The sequence below is a fragment of the Coregonus clupeaformis genome, chromosome 15, assembly GCF_020615455.1.
Source record: "Coregonus clupeaformis isolate EN_2021a chromosome 15, ASM2061545v1, whole genome shotgun sequence".
NCBI lineage: Eukaryota > Metazoa > Chordata > Actinopteri > Salmoniformes > Salmonidae > Coregonus > Coregonus clupeaformis.
In genome coordinates this window covers 11,236,577-11,255,839 of record NC_059206.1, presented here as the reverse complement: position 1 = coordinate 11,255,839, position 19,263 = coordinate 11,236,577, and the positions used below count along the sequence as shown (strand labels likewise).

The 19,263-nt window shown below is 48.3% G+C and overlaps 1 protein-coding gene across 2 annotated transcripts in view; it reads left to right on the top strand.

Moving 5' to 3' along the window:
* Window positions 1-18,511, top strand: part of rassf6 (Ras association domain family member 6) — a 37,214-nt gene extending 18,703 nt beyond the window's left edge. For both annotated transcript variants that reach the window (XM_041899719.2, XM_041899718.2), the window contains exons 7-11: window positions 8,766-8,867; window positions 9,037-9,088; window positions 9,546-9,664; window positions 9,786-9,883; window positions 17,326-18,511. In XM_041899719.2, the coding sequence (XP_041755653.2) occupies window positions 8,766-8,867; window positions 9,037-9,088; window positions 9,546-9,664; window positions 9,786-9,883; window positions 17,326-17,398 (444 nt within the window). In that variant the 3' untranslated portion in view covers window positions 17,399-18,511. The remainder of the gene's footprint in view (window positions 1-8,765; window positions 8,868-9,036; window positions 9,089-9,545; window positions 9,665-9,785; window positions 9,884-17,325) is intronic.
* The last annotated feature ends 752 nt before the right edge of the window (window positions 18,512-19,263 follow it).

The following is a 19,263-nucleotide window of genomic DNA, read 5'->3' as shown; positions in this document are numbered from 1 at the left end:
GCGGGAGCGGACCGTGGAGTTTTATACTGAGTTGTATAGGGCAGAACTGTGTGATCCTATGTAAGCTCAGGTTTTGTTTGCAGAACTCCCTAAGCTCTCTCTGGCACAGAGGGATGATCTGGACATTCCCCTGTTGTCCCATGAACTGGCAGAGACCGTAACCCAGATGTCCCCCGGCCGTGCCCCGGGGGTCGATGGACTCCCAGTGGAGTTTTATAAAAATAATTCTGGGGAATAATTTGACTGGACTTCTTTTGCGTGGGCGGCTCTGACTCTCCTGCCCAAGAAAGGGGACTTGTGTGAACTTAAGAGCTGAAGGCCTGTGGCATTGCTCATTGCGGACTACAAGATATTTGCCAAGGTCCTCGCTAACAGACTGAAGTCCCATCTGGACTCTATAGTACACAAGGACCAGACATATTGTGTACCGGGACGCTCAATCACGGACAACTTGTTCTTAATCAGGGACATGTTGGACTTGTCGAGAGTTTCTAATGTGAACTTTGGACTGGTCTCTTTAGACCAAGGGAAGGCTTTTGATAGAGTGGACCATGAGTATCTGTTTAATGTGATGTCAGTGTTTGGGTTTGGGGAAATTATTTTGGCCTGTGTGAAGATGTTGTATGCTGGGGCATCATGTATGGTCAAGGTGGGAGGGGGGCTCAGTAGGACAGTCTGGTTGAGGCGGGGCATTAGACAAGGATGCTCTCTATCGGGGCAGTTATATACACTAGTTGTTGGGGCCTGCTACTGTTAGGCTATGGTTCAACCCAGCACTCAGAGAAACAAACACGACAAAGGGAGTGGAAGAAACAAAAATATTTAATAAAAGTTAAAATTGTCTTAGTCCAAAAACAACTGAAGTAAAGGAACAGAGTGGGCTAGTCGGCTCCGGAGGAAGGAGAGGCTGAGGCAGGCAGGCAGGCAGGCAGGCAGGCCGACCGGCAGGAAGGCAGGCAGGTTGGGAGGTATGTCCGAAACTAAAGACAAAACAAATGACAGGTTAAGGAGAGTGGAGAGCCAGGCTGAAGACAAAGACAAAATAACTTTACTGGTGAGCCAAGTTACCGCTCTGGTAAGAACAACGATCTGGCGCCGATGGAGAGCCATGCCCCGGAATTAGTAGTGCAGGTTGATTAGAGAATAGGATGCAGCTGCGTGAGGCAGGAATCACTGGAAACAACCCGCAGCTGCACAGGAGAGGCAGATCCTGAGCACGCCCCTGATCCACTCCAGACACACCCACATAAAGGGGACAAACACACATACAGATACAACAGACACAGAGGGGACAAAACAAGGAGGAAGGGAAACAGAAAAGGGAGAGACAAGCTGCCCACATAACAGTACCCCCCCTCAATGGTCGCCACCTGGCGACCCACCAGGCCTGTCAGGGTTGTCGTGATGGAAGTCCGTGATCAACTGAGGATCCAACACAAAACGCTTAGGGACCCAAGACCTCTCCTCTGGTCCATAACCTTCCCAATCGACTAGGTATTGGAGACCCCTACCCCGCCTCCGAGAGTCCAGTAGCCTACTGACGGTGTAGGCCGGATGGTCGTCAATGAGACGAACAGGTGGAGGTGGAACAGCCGGCGGACACAAAAGGCTGGAGGACACAGGTTTCAGTTGGGAGACGTGGAAAGTAGGGTGTATCTTCATGGCTGAAGGCAACTTCAAACGAACCGCAGCGGGGTTAATGATGGACTCCACCACAAACGGACCCAGGTACCGAGGAGACAGCTTGCGTGATTTGGTACGAAGAGGTACGTTCTTAGACGACAGCCAAACCTCTTGACCAGGATGAAACACAGGTGCGGGAGTCCTGCTCCTATCCGCTGTCATCTTGTTCCTGTCGGTGGTCCGAAGCAACGCTTCCCGAGCTCGCGCCACACTCTCTGGCAGCGGCAGAGGTTCTCCTGAACCGAAGGAACAGCCAATTCCTTCTCCTGAGCAGGAAACAGAGGGGGTTGATAACCCATGGTAACTTCGAAGGGTGAAAGACCAGTGGCAGAGGTGGTGAGGGAGTTGTGGGCGTACTCTATCCAAGGCAGATGTTTGGCCCAGGATGATGGATGTTGAGCAGCCACACAACGAAGGGGTTGCTTCGAGGTCTTGATTGGCTCTTTCTGTTTGACCGTTGGTCTGGGGATGAAACCCTGAGGACAGACTAACGGAAGCACCCAAAGCAGAACAGAAAACCTTCCAAACACGGGAAGTAAACTGTGGGCCTCTATCAGAGACGATGTCCACAGGTATTCCATGGGGACGGAATACATGTTGGACTAGGAGGTCCGCTGTCTCACTGGCAGACGGTAATTTTGGTAATGCTATATAGTGAACAGATTTAGAGAATCTGTCCACAATGGTAAGTATAGTATCATTACCTTCAGACTTGGGTAGGCCGGTGACAAAATCCATGGCTATGTGGGACCAGGGACGGCTGGGAACTGGGAGGGGTAGCAGCAGCCCCGAAGGGGACTGATGGGAGGCTTTGCCCCGAGCACAGGTTGAACAGGCTGCCACAAAAGCCCGAACGTCAGTTTCCATTGAAGGCCACCAAAAATGTCTCCTAAGCAGCGTCAACGTGCGTCTCATCCCAGGGTGACCAGCAAAACGGGAGGTGTGAATCCACTGCAACACCTGAGACCGGACCGTCTCGGGAACAAAGAGTAGGTTGGGAGGTCCATCACCCGGTCCCGGGTCCGTGGCAAGTGCAGTCTTCACAAGAGACTCGATCTCCCACTGAACAGCCGCCACGACGCATGAGGAAGGCAGGACTGCCTCAGGCTCGCTGGTCTCCGAAGGGTCAGCAAACTGGCGGGACAAAGCATCTGGTTTAACATTTCTTGACCCCGGTCTGTATGTAAGAATAAAGTTAAACCTACTAAAAACAGGGCCCATCTGGCTTGGCGTGAGTTGAGTCTCTTAGTGGCTTGGATGTAAGCCAAGTTCTTGTGGTCTGTCCAGACCACAAACGGCAGTTCAGCTCCATCCAGCCAGTGCCGCCATTCTTCCAGTGCTAGCTTGACCGCCAGCAGTTCTCGGTTTCCAACGTCGTAATTCCGTTCTGTGGGTGACAATTTTTGGAGAAAAAAGCACAGGGGTGAAGCTTTTGGTCAGTGGGGGAGCGCTGGGAGAGGACGGCTCCCACACCTGAGTCCGACGCGTCCACCTCCACAACAAACTGCAGAGAGGTATTGGGGTGTATCAACACAGGGGAGGTGGAAAACAGTTCCTTCAAAACCCCTACCGCCTGCTCCGCCTCAGGGGACCACAGAAAAGGGACTTTTGGGGATGTGAGTCTAGTAAGGGGTGCCACCACTTTACTAAAACCCTTAATGAACCTACGGTAGAAGTTAGCAAAGCCCAAAAATCGTTGAAGTTGCTTACGGGTGGTGGGTATGGGCCATTCCGTCACTGCCCGGATCTTCTCGGGGTCCGCCTTCACCTGCCCGCTCTCAATGATGAAACCAAGGAACGATGTAGACTGTTTGTGGAACTCACACTTCTCTGCTTTGACATACAGCTTGTTTTCCAAGAGCCGTTGAAGGACTTGACGGACGTGTGACTCATGCTCCTCGGGTGACTTGGAAAAAACAAGAATATCATCCAGGTATACAAAGACAAAACGGTTCAAAAATCCCTAAGAACATCGTTCACCATGGCTTGGAAAACAGCAGGGCGTTTGAGAGCCCAAAGGGCATGACCAAATACTCAAAATGTCCCAGTGGAGTGTTGAAAGCGGTTTTCCACTCATCTCCCTTACGGATCCGGACAAGGTGATAAGCGTTCCTGAGGTCGAGCTTGGAGAAAACTGTGGCGCCATGCAGAGGTTCAAAAGCAGAGTTGATGAGTGGAAGGGGATACTTGTTTTTAACAGTTATGTTGTTTAAACCCCTGAAATCGATACAGGGCGTAACGACTTGTCCTTCTTTTCCACGAAAAAGAAACCTGCACCCAAAGGAGACGACGAGGGACGGATTATGCCCGAGACCAGAGAATCACCAATGTACTGCTCCATTGCCTCTCTTTCCGGTCGGGACAGATTGTATAAGCGACTAGAGGGCAAGGGAGCACCAGGAAGCAGTTCAATAGGGCAATCATAAGGCCTATGTGGTGGTAGAGACAGAGCCTTGTCCTTACTGAAAACCTCCGCTAAGTCATGGTATTCTTTGGGGACAGATGACAGATCAAGAGGAGCTGAGGGATGAGTTGGGTTACACTTAGTGGGGGGAACCGCTGACCTAAGGCACTCTGAATGGCAGTTAGTGCTCCAACTGAGAATGGTGTGACGTGTCCAATCAATTTGTGGGTTGTGAAGAGCCAACCAGGGGAAGCCAAGGATTAGGGAGGTAGCTGAGCCAGACATAACTCTTAGCTGAATGCTTTCACAATGATTGCCAGAAATCACTAGGGAAACGGGGTGGTTTGATGAGTTATCTCCGCGAGGAGGCGCCCATCAAGGGCTGTGACCCCGAATGGGGGTAGGTAGTGGCTCCATGGAGATACGAGCTTGTGTAACGAACTGGTGGCTAATAAAGTTGTCTTCTGCACCTGAGTCTATGAGAGCTGAGAGTGGCAGGGAATGACTCTGGAAACGTAAGGTTACAGGTACTTGTAATCGGGGAATGATGGGTTCAGGATCTAACTCTGGGCTCGCAAGTAGACCCACCGTTACGAGCGAGCCTTGTCTTTTGGCCGCTTAGGGCATGTAGCCAGAATGTGTGTGGCGTCTCCACAGTACAGGCACTCACCCGCCTGGAGCGCCGTTGCCGTTCTGCTGGAGGTAGTCGAGCTCGACCCACTTGCATAGGTTCCTCCTCTGTGCTCGGGATGGAATCAGGAATAAGAAGCTGCCGGCTCCGGGGAGGCGAGACTCGAGTGGTTGAAGGCTGGGGAACTCGTCCTCCTAGATGCGGCCGACCGCCTCTCTCCCGACGCCTCTCCCGCCACCGGTTGTCTAGCTTAATGGACAGGAAACGAGAGAATGTAAATCATGTGGCTCGTCACGAGCAGCCAGTTCATCCTTAATGGCTTCATTCAAACCGTTTAGAAATGCTCCTTGAAGTGCCACATTGTTCCACTTGGAGTCCGCTGCCAAAGTCCAGAACTCAATAGAGTACTCAGCCACACTGTTAGAACCCTGCCTCAAATTAAAAAGTATCTTGGAGGAATTACCCACATGGTCAGGATGGTCAAAAACAGTCTTCAATTTAGCAGAAAAATCAGCGAAAGTCAATCCAGTCAAAGTTTGATTTGAGCACACAGCCTCAGCCCAAACCAGAGCTCTCCCTCTTAACAGCCCCAGAACATAATGTACCTTAGAGGAATCAGTAGAAAATGACAGTGGTCTCTGCCGAAAAATCAAGTCACACTGAAGCAAAAATCCCCGGCACTTGTCCAATTCTCCATTGAACGGTTCAGGCGACGTGACAGGGGGTTCCCGATGGAGCGAAGCCTGCATCATGTCCGAGGAACCAACTTGGGGTGCATCAAACTGGGGGTCAGAGAGAGATGGAGAACTGATAACAGACAATTTAGAGACTTGTGTAGTTAACTGAGTCACCTGGTTCAGCAGTTGATGATTATTTTCCAAAAGAGTCCGAATCAGTTGGTCATGCTGTCCTAGCAACGTTCCTTGAGCCTGGATAGCTTGTTGGAAGCTGTCTTCGTTTGCCCCGTGCTGTCTCTCTGTTGGGTCCATGGCCAGATCGTTCTGTTAGGCTATGGTTCAACCCAGCACTCAGAGAAACAAACACGACAAAGGGAGTGGAAGAAACAAAAATATTTAATAAAAGTTAAAATTGTCTTAGTCCAAAAACAACTGAAGTAAAGGAACAGAGTGGGCTAGTCGGCTCCGGAGGAAGGAGAGGCTGAGGCAGGCAGGCAGGCAGGCAGGCAGGCAGGCCGACCGGCAGGAAGGCAGGCAGGTTGGGAGGTATGTCCGAAACTAAAGACAAAACAAATGACAGGTTAAGGAGAGTGGAGAGCCAGGCTGAAGACAAAGACAAAATAACTTTACTGGTGAGCCAAGTTACCGCTCTGGTAAGAACAACGATCTGGCGCCGATGGAGAGCCATGCCCCGGAATTAGTAGTGCAGGTTGATTAGAGAATAGGATGCAGCTGCGTAGGCAGGAATCACTGGAAACAACCCGCAGCTGCACAGGAGAGGCAGATCCTGAGCACGCCCCCTGATCCACTCCAGACACACCCACATAAAGGGGACAAACACACATACAGATACAACAGACACAGAGGGGACAAAACAAGGAGGAAGGGAAACAGAAAAGGGAGAGACAAGCTGCCCACATAACAGCTACGCAGGAGACTGCAGGGAGTGTGCTGGACAGACATGGGTGTGCTGGACAGGCATAGCAGTGTCGGCGTATGCAGATTACGTTTCTGTGATGGTCAGGGATGGGCAGGATATGCAGGCACTAGAGACTAGTCTGAAGGTGTATGAGGGAGCTTCATCAGCTAAGATGAACTGGGGCAAGAGCAAAGCTCTGTTATGTGGGACATGGAGAGATAGAGCCCCACCTCTGCTTCCAGGGGGTTTGCAGTGGGGTTGTGAAGGGCTTAACATTTTGGGGGTGTACTTGGGCTCGGAGAGGTGGGTCAGGAAGAACTCTGAGGGGCTGTCAAAGACAGTGGTGTCAAGACTGGCCAGGTGGAGGTGGCTCCTGTCCCAAGTGTCATATAGAGGGAGGGTGCTGATAATCAACAACCTGGTGGCATCTTCCCTGTGGCATAAACTGGCTGTCCTCAACCCCCCCTCCGGGCTGCTCGCAGACCTGCAACGCAAGCTGGTGGATTCTCTCTGGTCGGGCCATCACTGGCTGAGGGCGGCAGTGTTGTACATGTCCATACATGAAGGAGGACAGGGCCTGGTGGAACTGGAGAGCAGGGTGGCTGCATTCCGACTAAAGGCAGCTCAGAGACTGCTGTACCATACTGATGTCGGCTGGAGGGAACCAGCATGCGCGCTGCTGAGGAGAGCTGGCGGATTAGGGTTGGACTGGCAGCTGTTCCCAGGAGGCTGGAGGGAACCAGCATGCGCGCTGCTGAGGAGAGCTGGCGGATTAGGGTTGGACTGGCAGCTGTTCCCAGGAGGCTGGAGGGAACCAGCATGCGCGCTGCTGAGGAGAGCTGGCGGATTAGGGTTGGACTGGCAGCTGTTCCCAGGAGGCTGGAGGGAACCAGCATGCGTGCTGCTGAGGAGAGCTGGCGGATTAGGGTTGGACTGGCAGCTGTTCCCAGGAGGCTGGAGGGAACCAGCATGCGCGCTGCTGAGGAGAGCTGGCGGATTAGGGTTGGACTGGCAGCTGTTCCCAGGAGGCTGGAGGGAACCAGCATGCGCGCTACTGAGGAGAGCTGGCGGATTAGGGTTGGACTGGCAGCTGTTCCCAGGAGGCTGGAGGGAACCAGCATGCGCGCTGCTGAGGAGAGCTGGCGGATTAGGGTTGGACTGGCAGCTGTTCCCAGGAGGCTGGAGGGAACCAGCATGCGCGCTGCTGAGGAGAGCTGGCGGATTAGGGTTGGACTGGCAGCTGTTCCCAGGAGGCACTGACTGAGTCGGTAACGGGGGGTGTTTGAGCGGCCAAAGGGGGAGGGGCCACCAATGTTTCCACCACTGCAGGTGACGGCAGAGACTGGGGACTGGCAAGGGGTCTGGAGGACTTTAGATTTTAACACTCCGAGCCTGGGTGAGTTTGAGGGGGTGGGAGGTAAAGCCCTCTACAACCTCTGCATTAAGGTAAGGAACATCAGGAGCCTAACAGGAGTGAAGGCACATCATTGGCAGAGGGTATGTGGGCCGGAGAGTATGGTGGGTATTAGATGGAGGGGGCTCTACAAACTCCCAGTACCAAAGAGGTCAGGGGACCTCCAGCGGAGGATTCTACATGGAGCCCTGGCCACTAACAGCTGGTTGGCACGGGTTGAACCTTTCTCTCTTTTTGTCCTTTCTGTGTCATGAGTGAAACTGGGCACCATGTATTTTCTGTGTGCGCCAGGTTAATGCCATTAATGTCTCAGTTGGATTGTCTGTGTGAGAGGTTGGGGGTGGAGTTTACTGTCGGGAGGTTTATAATGGGGTACAGGTATTCAAATAAGGAAAAGGACAAATGTGTGTTGTTGAATTTTCTGTTTGCTCAGGCAAAGTTGGCTATTTGGCTAACAAGGAGGAACAGGGTCAAAGGTGGGGGGATAACAGACCCTTTACTATTATTTAATGGGATGGTCTCTGCGCGCCTTAGGGTGGAATTTGAGTTCTATAAAATGATAAACAGTGTGGAGATGTTTCAGGAGATATGGTGTGTTGGGGGGGCTGTCTGTACAGCTGGGGAAGATGGGTTGGATATACGGTTGTAGAAGTGGTGAGGTTTGGGTCATTGTGATGTGTGGTGTTGTTTTGTATCGTGGGGTAGAGGGCAAGGTGAGCATGCAGTACAGGGGATGTTTGTTTTTTAAAGGGGGGTGGAGGGGGGGGTGAGGTTTTAATGAATTGAGGATGTATCACTAAAGAAAGACAAAAAGTCAAAAGTCTCTCTCTCTTTCTCTCTCCCCTCTATTTCTCTCTCCCCTCTCTTTCTCCCTCTCTCGCTCTCTCTTCCATCTCTTTCTTTCTCCCCCCTCTCTCTCTCTCTCTCCCCTATCTCTTTCTCTCTCGCTCTCTCGCTCTCTCCCATCTCTTTATCTCCCCCCTCTCTATTTCTCTCTATTTCTCTCTCCCGCTCTCTCTCTCTTTCTCTCTCTCCAGACATCTATATTCACCCCATCCTATGGAACATCCACTAATGTCCGCATCAACAGCAAAATGACAACACATCAGGTCATATCACAGCTCCTTCAGAAATTCAAGGTGAATTGTATCAAATTACCAGTTCATTAATAACAATATGCTAGAATATATTTGAAAAATGCAAAGGTAATAATTCTAACTACAAACTGTATTGTACTGTTATTAGATCACTTGAGGGAAGGCTTCTGGTTTGGATCCATTACCGGTGTGTTTCCACTTTATGTTGCAGATAGAGAATGATCCTAATGAGTTCGCCCTCTACTGTGTTCATCAAAGCGGAGGTACGTTGTATCATTCTCTTTCATAACACCACTGATGCTGCAGTTAGAGTTCTCCAGGGTTAGGGTTCTCCAGGGTTCTCCAGGGTTAGGGTTCTCCAGGGTTCTCCAGGGTTAGGGTTCTCCAGGGTTCTCCAGGGTTAGGGTTCTCCAGGGTTAGGGTTCTCCAGGGTTAGGGTTCTCGAGGGTTCTCCAGGGTTAGGGTTCTCCAGGGTTAGGGTTCTCCAGGGTTCTCCAGGGTTAGGGTTATCCAGGGTTCTCCAGGGTTAGGGTTCTCCAGGGTTAGGGTTCTCGAGGGTTCTCCAGGGCTAGGGTTCTCCACAGTTAGGGTTCTCCAGGGTTAGGGTTCTCCAGGGTTCACCAGGGTTAGGGATCTCCACGGTTAGGGTTCTCCACGGTTAGGGTTCTCCAGGGTTCTCCAGGGATAGGGTTAATAGTGTATGTCTGTTTCCTCCTATAGAGAAGAAGAAGCTGTCTGATTCAGACCTGCCACTGTGGGAGAGGGTTCTCCAGGGCCCAGCGGAGAACATCATGAAGATGTTCCTCATGGACAGAGATGAAGAGGAAGTCAGCAACGATGTGAGTGTCTTTCTTCAGCAGGGTTTTGGGGCCAGAATGAGTTTTGGACACTAACTACACACTTCAGTTTGATAACCAGTATGCTAACTCCTGGCTATGACTGGCTCCGCTCTCTGCCCAGGTGGCCCAGTACCTAAACCTGGAGCTGCCCATCCTGGAGGGGGTTCTAGTGAAGCTGAAGGAAGAGGAGAACAGAGAGGTGCAGAGAATCATCACCAAGTGAGTTATGAAGAAGTTCCAGTAGCCTAACTGTTACCTAAAGTAGAGGGGAACAGAGAGTGAATGACTTGGTTCTGGGTGTAACGATGAGTTAACATGCGCTGTAGGTCAACTGGTTCCATCTGGAATCTAAACCGTACCGTGTTTACTCTGTCACCTGTAGCTAAACAAAGATGTGTTCTCCTTGTGTCACTAAACAGTGATGTGTTGTCCTTGTGTCACTAAACAGTGATGTGTTGTCCTTGTGTCACCTGTAGCTAAACAGTGATGTGTTGTCCTTGTGTCACTAAACAGTGATGTGTTGTCCTTGTGTCACCTGTAGCTAAACAGTAATGTGTTGTCCTTGTGTCGCCTGTAGCTAAAGAGTGATGTGTTGTCCTTGTGTCACTAAACAGAGGTGGTCCTCTGTAGCTCAGCTGGTAGAGCACGGCGCTTGTAACGCCAAGGTAGTGGGTTCGATCCCCGGGACCACCCATACACAAAAATGTATGCACGCATGACTGTAAGTCGCTTTGGATAAAAGCGTCTGCTAAATGGCATATTATTATTATTATAAACAGTGATGTGTTGTCCTTGTGTCACTAAACAGTGATGTGTTGTCCTTGTGTCACTGAACAGTGATGTATTGTCCTTGTGTCACTAAACAGGGATGTGTTGTCCTTGTGTCACTAAACAGTGATGTGTTGTCCTTGTGTCACTAAACAGGGATGTGTTGTCCTTGTGCCACTAAACAGGGATGTGTTGTCCTTGTGTCACCTGTAGCTAAACAGTGATGTGTTGTCCTTGTGTCACTAAACAAGGATGTGTTGTCCTTGTGTCACTAAACAGTGATGTGTTGTCCTTGTGTCAACTGTAGCTAAACAGTGATGTGTTGTCCTTGTGTCACTAAACAGGGATGTGTTGTCCTTGTGTCACCTGTAGCTAAACAGTAATGTGTTGTCCGTGTGTCACTAAACAGTGATGTGTTGTCCTTGTGTCACCTGTAGCTAAACAGTGATGTGTTGTCCTTGTGTCCCCTGTAGCTAAACAGTGATGTGTTGTCCTTGTGTCCCCTGTAGCTAAACAGTGATGTGTTGTCCTTGTGTCGCCTGTAGCTAAACAGTGATGTGTTGTCCTTGTGTCACTAAACAGTGATGTGTTGTCCTTGTGTCACTAAACAGTGATGTGTTGTCCTTGTGTCACTGAACAGTGATGTATTGTCCTTGTGTCACTAAACAGGGATGTGTTGTCCTTTTGTCACTAAACAGTGATGTGTTGTCCTTGTGTCACTAAACAGGGATGTGTTGTCCTTGTGCCACTAAACAGGGATGTGTTGTCCTTATGTCACCTGTAGCTAAACAGTGATGTGTTGTCCTTGTGTCACTAAACAAGGATGTGTTGTCCTTGTGTCACAAAACAGTGATGTGTTGTCCTTGTGTCAACTGTAGCTAAACAGTGATGTGTTGTCCTTGTGTCACTAAACAGTGATGTGTTGTCCTTGTGTCACTAAACAGGGATGTGTTGTCCTTGTGTCACCTGTAGCTAAACAGTGATGTGTTGTCCTTGTGTCCACTTTAGCTAAACAGTGATGTGTTGTCCTTGTGTCACCTGTAGCTAAACCGTGATGTGTTGTCCTTGTGTCACTAAACAGTGATGTGTTGTCCTTGTGTCACTAAACAGGGATGTGTTGTCCTTGTGTCACCTGTAGCTAAACAGTGATGTGTTGTCCTTGTGTCACTAAACAGTTATGTGTTGTCCTTGTGTCACTAAACAGTGATGTGTTGTCCTTGTGTCCCCTGTAGCTAAACAGTGATGTGTTGTCCTTGTGTCGCCTGTAGCTAAACAGGGATGTGTTGTCCTTGTGTCGCCTGTAGCTAAACAGGGATGTGTTGTCCTTGTGTCACCTGTAGCTAAACAGTGATGTGCTGTTTTTGTGTCACCTGTAGCTAAACAGTGATGTGTTGTCCTTGTGTCGCCTATAGCTAAACAGTGAGGTGTTGTCCTTGTGTCACCTGTAGCTAAACAGTGATGTGCTGTTTTTGTGTCCCCTGTAGCTAAACAGTGATGTGTTGTCCTTGTGTCGCCTGTAGCTAAACATGGATGTGTTGTCCTTGTGTCACCTGTAGCTAAACAGGGATGTGTTGTCCTTGTGTCATCTGTAGCTAAACAGTGATGTGTTGTCCTTGTGTCACCTGTAGCTAAACAGTGATGTGTTGTCCTTGTGTCACCTGTAGCTAAACAGTGATGTGTTGTCCTTGTGTAACCTGTAGCTAAACAGTGATGTGCTGTTTTTGTGTCACCTGTAGCTAAACAGTGATGTGTTGTCATTGTGTCACCTGTAGCTAAACAGTGATGTGTTGTCCTTGTGTCCCCTTTAGCTAAACAGTGATGTGTTGTCCTTGTGTCACCTGTAGCTAAACAGTGATGTGTTGTCCTTGTGTCACTAAACAGTGATGTGTTGTCCTCGTGTCACTAAACAGGGATGTGTTGTCCTTGTGTCACCTGTAGCTAAACAGTGATGTGTTATCCTTGTGTCACTAAACAGTTATGTGTTGTCCTTGTGTCACTAAACAGTGATGTGTTGTCCTTGTGTCCCCTGTAGCTAAACAGTGATGTGTTGTCCTTGTGTCGCCTGTAGCTAAATAGTGATGTGTTGTCCTTGTGTCGCCTGTAGCTAAACAGTGATTTGTTGTCCTTGTGTCGCCTGTAGCTAAACAGGGATGTGTTGTCCTTGTGTCGCTAAACAGTGATGTGTTGTCCTTGTGTCCACTGTAGCTAAACAGTGATGTGTTGTCCTTGTGTCACTAAACAGTGATGTGTTGTCCTTGTGTCCCTGTAGCTAAACAGTGATGAGTTGTCCTTGTGTCACTAAACAGTGATGTGTTGTCCTTGTGTCCCTGTAGCTAAACAGTGACATGCTGTTTTTGTGTCACCTGTAGCTAAACAGTGATGTGTTGTCCTTGTGTCCCCTGTAGCTAAACAGTGATGTGTTGTCCTTGTGTCACTAAACAGTGATGTGTTGTCCTTGTGTCCCCTGTAGCTAAACAGTGATGTGTTGTCCTTTTGTCACTAAACAGTGATGTTGTCGTCATTGTGTCACTAAACATTGATGTGTTGTCCTTGTGTCACTAAACAGTGATGTGTTGTCCTTGTGTCCCTGTAGCTAAACAGTGATGTGTTGTCCTTGTGTCACTAAACAGTGATGTTTTGTCCTTATGTCCCCTGTAGCTAAACAGTGATCTGTTGTCCTTGTGTCACCTGTAGCTAAACAGTGATGTGTTGTCCTTGTGTCACTAAACAGTGATGTGTTGTCCTTGTGTCACTAAACAGTTATGTGTTGTCCTTGTGTCACCTGTAGCTAAACAGTGATGTGTTGTCCTTGTGTCCCCTGTAGCTAAACAGTGATGTGCTGATTTTGTGTCCCCTGTAGCTAAACAGTGATGTGTTGTCCGCACTGAGCTAAAGGGTAGAGCTGCCGCTTTCAAGGAACGGGACTCTAACCCGGAAGCTTATAAGAAATCCCGCTATGACCTCCGACGAACCATCAAACAGGCAAAGAGTCAATACAGGTCTAAGATTGAATCATACTACACTGGCTCTGACGCTCGTCGGATGTGGCAGGGCTTGAAAACTATTACAGACTACAAAGGGAAGCACAGCCGCGAGCTGCCCAGTGACACAAGCCTACCAGACGAAGCTAAACCACTTCTATGCTCGCTTCGAGGCAAGCAACACTGAAGCATGCATGAGAGCACCAGCTGTTCCGGACGACTATGTGATCACGCTCTCCGTAGCCGATGTGAGTAAGACTTTTAAGCAAGTCAACATTCACAAGGCCGCTGGGCCAGACGGATTACCAGGGCGTGTACTCCGAGCATGTGCTGACCAACTGGCAAGTGTCTTCACTGACATTTTCAACATGTCCCTGACCGAGTCTGTAATACCAACATGTTTCAAGCAGACCACCATAGTCCCCGTGCCCAAGAACTCTAAGATAACCTGCCTAAATGACTACCGACCCGTGGCACTGACGTCTGTAGCCATGAAGTGCTTTGAAAGACTGGTCATGGCTCACATCAACAGCATAATCCCAGAAACCCTAGACCCACTCCAATTTGCATACCGCCCTCAACAGATCCACAGATGATGCAATCTCTATCGCACTCCACACTGCCCTTTCCCACCTGGACAAGAGGAACACCTACGTGAGAATGCTATTCATTGACTACAGCTCAGCATTCAACACCATAGTGCCCTCTAAGCTCATCACTAAGCTAAGGATCCTGGGACTAAACACCTCCCTCTGCAACTGGATCCTGGACTTCCTGACGGGCCGCCCCCAGGTGGTAAGGGTAGGTAACAACACATCTGCCACACTGATCCTCAACACGGGGCCCTCAGGGGTGCGTGCTCAGTCCCCCTCCTGTACTCTCTGTTCACCCATGACTGCATGGCCAGGCACGACTCCAACACCATCATTAAGTTTGCCGACGACACAACAGTGGTAGGCCTGATCACCCGACAACGATGAGACAGCCTATAGGGAGGAGGTCAGAGATCTGGCCGTGTGGTGCCAGGACAACAACCTCTCCCTCAACGTGACCAAGACAAAGGAGATGATTGTGGACTACAGGAAAAAAAAGAGGACTGAGCACGCCCCATTCTCATCGACGGGGCTGTAGTGGAACAGGTTGAGAGCTTCAAGTTCCTTGGTGTCCACATCACCAACGAACTATCATGGTCCAAGCACACCAAGACAGTCGTGAAGAGGGCACGACAAAGCCTATTCCCCCTCAGGAGACTAAAAGATTTGGCATGGGTCCTCAGATCCTCAAAAATTCTACAGCTGCACCATCGAGAGCATCCTGACTGGTTGCATCACCGCCTGGTATGGCAACTGCTTGGCCTCTGACCGCAAGGCACTACAGAGGGTAGTGCGTACGGCCCAGTACATCACTGGGGCAAAGCTCCCTGCCATCCAAGACCTCTATACCAGGCGGTGTCAGAGGAAGGCCCTCAAAATTGTCAAAGACTCCAGCCACCCTAGTCATAGACTGTTCTCTCTGCTACCGCACGGCAAGCGGTACCGAGTGCCAAGTCTAGGTCCAAAAGACTTCTCAACAGCTTCTACCCACAAGCCATAAGACTCCTGAACAGCTAATCTGGCTACCCGGACTATTTGCACTGCCCCCCACCCCATCCTTTTTACGCTGCTGCTACTCTGTTAAGTATTTATGCATAGTCACTTTAACTCTACCCACATGTACATATTACACTCAACTACCTCAACTAGCTCCGGTGCCCCCGCACATTGACTCTGCACCGTTACCCCCCTGTATATATAGCCTCCCTACTGTCACTTTATTTTACTTCTGCTCTTTGTTTTTCTCAACACTTTTTTTTTTGTTGTTGTTTTATTCTTACTTTTTTGTTTAAAATAAACGCACTGTTGGTTAAGGGCTGTAAGTAAGCATTTCACTGTAATGTCTGCACTTGTTGTATTCGGCGCATGTGACCAATAAAATTTGATTTGATTTGATTTGTGTCCCCTGTAGCTAAACAGTGATGTGTTGTCATTGTGTCCCCTGTAGCTAAACAGTGATGTGTTGTCCTTGTGTCACCTGTAGCTAAACAGTGATGTGTTGTCCTTGTGTCACTAAACAGTGATGTTTTGTCCTTATGTCCCCTGTAGCTAAACAGTGATCTGTCGTCCTTGTGTCACCTGTAGCTAAACAGTGATGTGTTGTCCTTGTGTCACTAAACAGTGATGTGTTGTCCTTGTGTCACTAAACAGTTATGTGTTGTCCTTGTGTCACCTGTAGCTAAACAGTGATGTGTTGTCCTTGTGTCCCCTGTAGCTAAACAGTGATGTGCTGATTTTGTGTCCCCTGTAGCTAAACAGTGATGTGTTGTCCTTGTGTCCCCTGTAGCTAAACAGTGATGTGTTGTCATTGTGTCCCCTGTAGCTAAACAGTGATGTGTTGTCCTTGTGTCACCTGTAGCTAAACAGTGATGGGTTGTCCTTGTGTCACTAAACAGTGATGTGTTGTCCTTGTGTCCCCTGTAGCTAAACAGTGATGTGTTGTCCTTGTCACTAAACAGTGATGTGTTGTCCTTGTGTCACTAAACAGTGATATGTTGTCCTTGTGTCACTAAACAGTGATGTGTTGTCCTTGTGTCACTAAACAGTGATGTGTTGTCCTTGTGTCACTAAACAGTGATGTTGTCGTCATTGTGTCACTAAACATTGATGTGTTGTCCTTGTGTCACTAAACAGTGATGTGTTGTCCTTGTGTCCCTGTAGCTAAACAGTGATGTGTTGTCCTTGTGTCACTAAACAGTGATGTTTTGTCCTTATGTCCCCTGTAGCTAAACAGTGATCTGTTGTCCTTGTGTCACCTGTAGCTAAACAGTGATGTGTTGTCCTTGTGTCACTAAACAGTGATGTGTTGTCCTTGTGTCACTAAACAGTTATGTGTTGTCCTTGTGTCACCTGTAGCTAAACAGTGATGTGTTGTCCTTGTGTCCCCTGTAGCTAAACAGTGATGTGCTGATTTTGTGTCCCCTGTAGCTAAACAGTGATGTGTTGTCCTTGTGTCCCCTGTAGCTAAACAGTGATGTGTTGTCCTTGTGTCCCCTGTAGCTAAACAGTGATGTGTTGTCATTGTGTCCCCTGTAGCTAAACAGTGATGTGTTGTCCTTGTGTCACCTGTAGCTAAACAGTGATGGGTTGTCCTTGTGTCACTAAACAGTGATGTGTTGTCCTTGTGTCCCCTGTAGCTAAACAGTGATGTGTTGTCCTTGTCACTAAACAGTGATGTGTTGTCCTTGTGTCACTAAACAGTGATGTGTTGTCCTTGTGTCACTAAACAGTGATGTGTTGTCCTTGTGTCACTAAACAGTGATGTGTTGTCCTTGTGTCACTAAACAGTGATGTTGTCGTCATTGTGTCACTATACAGTGATGTGTTGTCCTTGTGTCACTAAACATTGATGTGTTGTCCTTGTGTCACCTGTAGCTAAACAGTGATCTGTTGTCCTTGTTTCACCTGTAGCTAAACAGTGATGTGTTGTCCTTGTGTCACTAAACATTGATGTGTTGTCCTTGTGTCCCCTGTAGCTAAACAGTGATGTGTTGTCCTTGTGTCCCCTGTAGCTAAACAGTGATGTGCTGTTTTTGTGTCCCCTGTAGCTAAACAGTGATGTGTTGTCCTTGTGTCGCCTGTAGCTAAACAGTGATGTGTTGTCCTTGTGTCCCCTGTAGCTAAACAGTGATGTGTTGTCCTTGTGTCACTAAACAGTGATGTGTTGTCCTTGTGTCACCTGTAGCTAAACAGTGATGTGTTGTCCTTGTGTCACTTAACAGTGATGTGTTGTCCTTGTGTCACCTGTAGCTAAACAGTGATGTGTTGTCCTTGTTTCCCCTGTAGCTAAACAGTGATGTGTTGTCCTTGTGTCCCATAGGTTCAACCAGCAGCAGATAGTCCTGTCTCAGTTTCTCAGCTCCAAGATCATCAAGACAGAGACAGAGGTGTGAGGCCTGGACTTTACACAACACACAGACTGGACTTCACACAACACACAGACTGGACTTCACACAACACACAGACTGGACTTCACACAACACACAGACTGGACTTCATCCAACACACAGACTGGACTTCACACAACACATACCAGAACAACAGTACACAGAATACATGAGGGGACAGACTGTTTTGGGAAAAGGATGTTCAATATTAAACTGATACTGACTGCGTCCCAAATGGCCCCCTATTCCCTACACAGTGCACTACCTTTGACCTTTGCACTGTATAGGGAATAGGGTGCCATTTGGGACCTAACCATACTACACCATTATCTAAACCTGAAAGATTGCAGGAGAAAACAGATATCCAGGGAAGATGTTGTTCAATGTTTACCTGAAACTGGTGTCAAATTACACAGCAGATGATGATGAGTGATGAACTGGAAGCAAAAAGTAGAAAAATAGGAAAAGTTAACTATGTAAATATTTTTCTATGAACCTGATGCATCTAATAGAAAGCCCTTTTCGTACCAGAAAAAGTAGTCTTCCCTCCACCTAGACAGCTAGCTCCTGTTTCTGTAATACATGCTAAGACAACACAACAAACAGATGCTAGCTAGCTCCCAGTTTTTACATTGGTTTGTTACTATTGAATCATGAAGTGATTCAGTCATTTTTCATCAACACGCGGCTAGCGGAGGCATTATGATCAATAACATCATGGCTGGAACGCATCTTTGACCAATCAGATTGCTTGGCCCGGACTAACTTTTTAATAAGCCCTATAAAGTGATGGTCTGATCATATATAATTACCCAAGGACAGCGGCGGCGTCGTTTACAATGGGAGCTCCCTCCGGATGCTTCAGGTTTTTATCCCATGTGACCCATCTGGAGGCCGTACATTGAATTTCGGCTTCCTGCGATTACAGGAGGTGACTTCATTGGGAGTCGTAGGGGCTGTTTGAAGGGTTCAAAACATTTTTTTACATATTTGTGACCAGGGGACAGTTATGAAATCTGAAGTCAATCTGCCCAAAAGGATTATTGACCTCCATTGGATAGAATGGTCTAACAGTACTAGAGTGGTCTGTCTGTACTTCTTAATAAAACGTTTATTGCATATCTGAAGAAGTGCAAGCTATTGTTAATCACTCTCAGTTCACAGGCACTTTCCCCACTGCACTAAAAACTGCTATGGTAAAACCCCTTCTGAAGAAATGTCATCTAGATTATTCAGCTTTTAGCAATTTTCAGCCAATCTCCAACCTTCCATTCTTAAGCAAGATCCTGGAGAAATTGGTTTTCAAACAGCTGAATGGTTTTTAAAGTGCCCACTGTATTTTTGACGAATTCCAAACTGGTTTTCGGGCCCACACCAGCACTTAGTTAAAGTGGTAAATGATCTATGATAAATGATTGGTTTAGAACCTATTTAACCGGTCGAGAGTTTTTGTCACCCTTGGTGAACATAACTCAGAGAAAATACGTACTGTGTTAGCGGTTTAAATACTTGGCTGGCTCAGACGGAGAGACATTACGCCGGTTTTAAGGTCTCTGCGCTGGCTGCCTGTGAGTTTTAGAATAAATGTTTAGATTCTTCTATTGGTTTTTAAATCAATCCACGGTGGTGCACCCCAATACATGTCAGACATGTTTTTAAGTTACGTACCCAGTAGGTCCCTCAGGTCCTCTGGCACTGGCCTTTTAACCATCCCAAACCCAGGACCAAGAGGCATGGAGAGGCAGCCTTTAGTTACTTTTTTCCTGTGAAGAACATTGTGTTGCATTCCATGTCTGAAATGTGCTGTATAAATAAAGCTTGATTTGATTTTACCTGTCTGTAAGTGTCCGCCTGTCTGTCTGTAAGTGTTT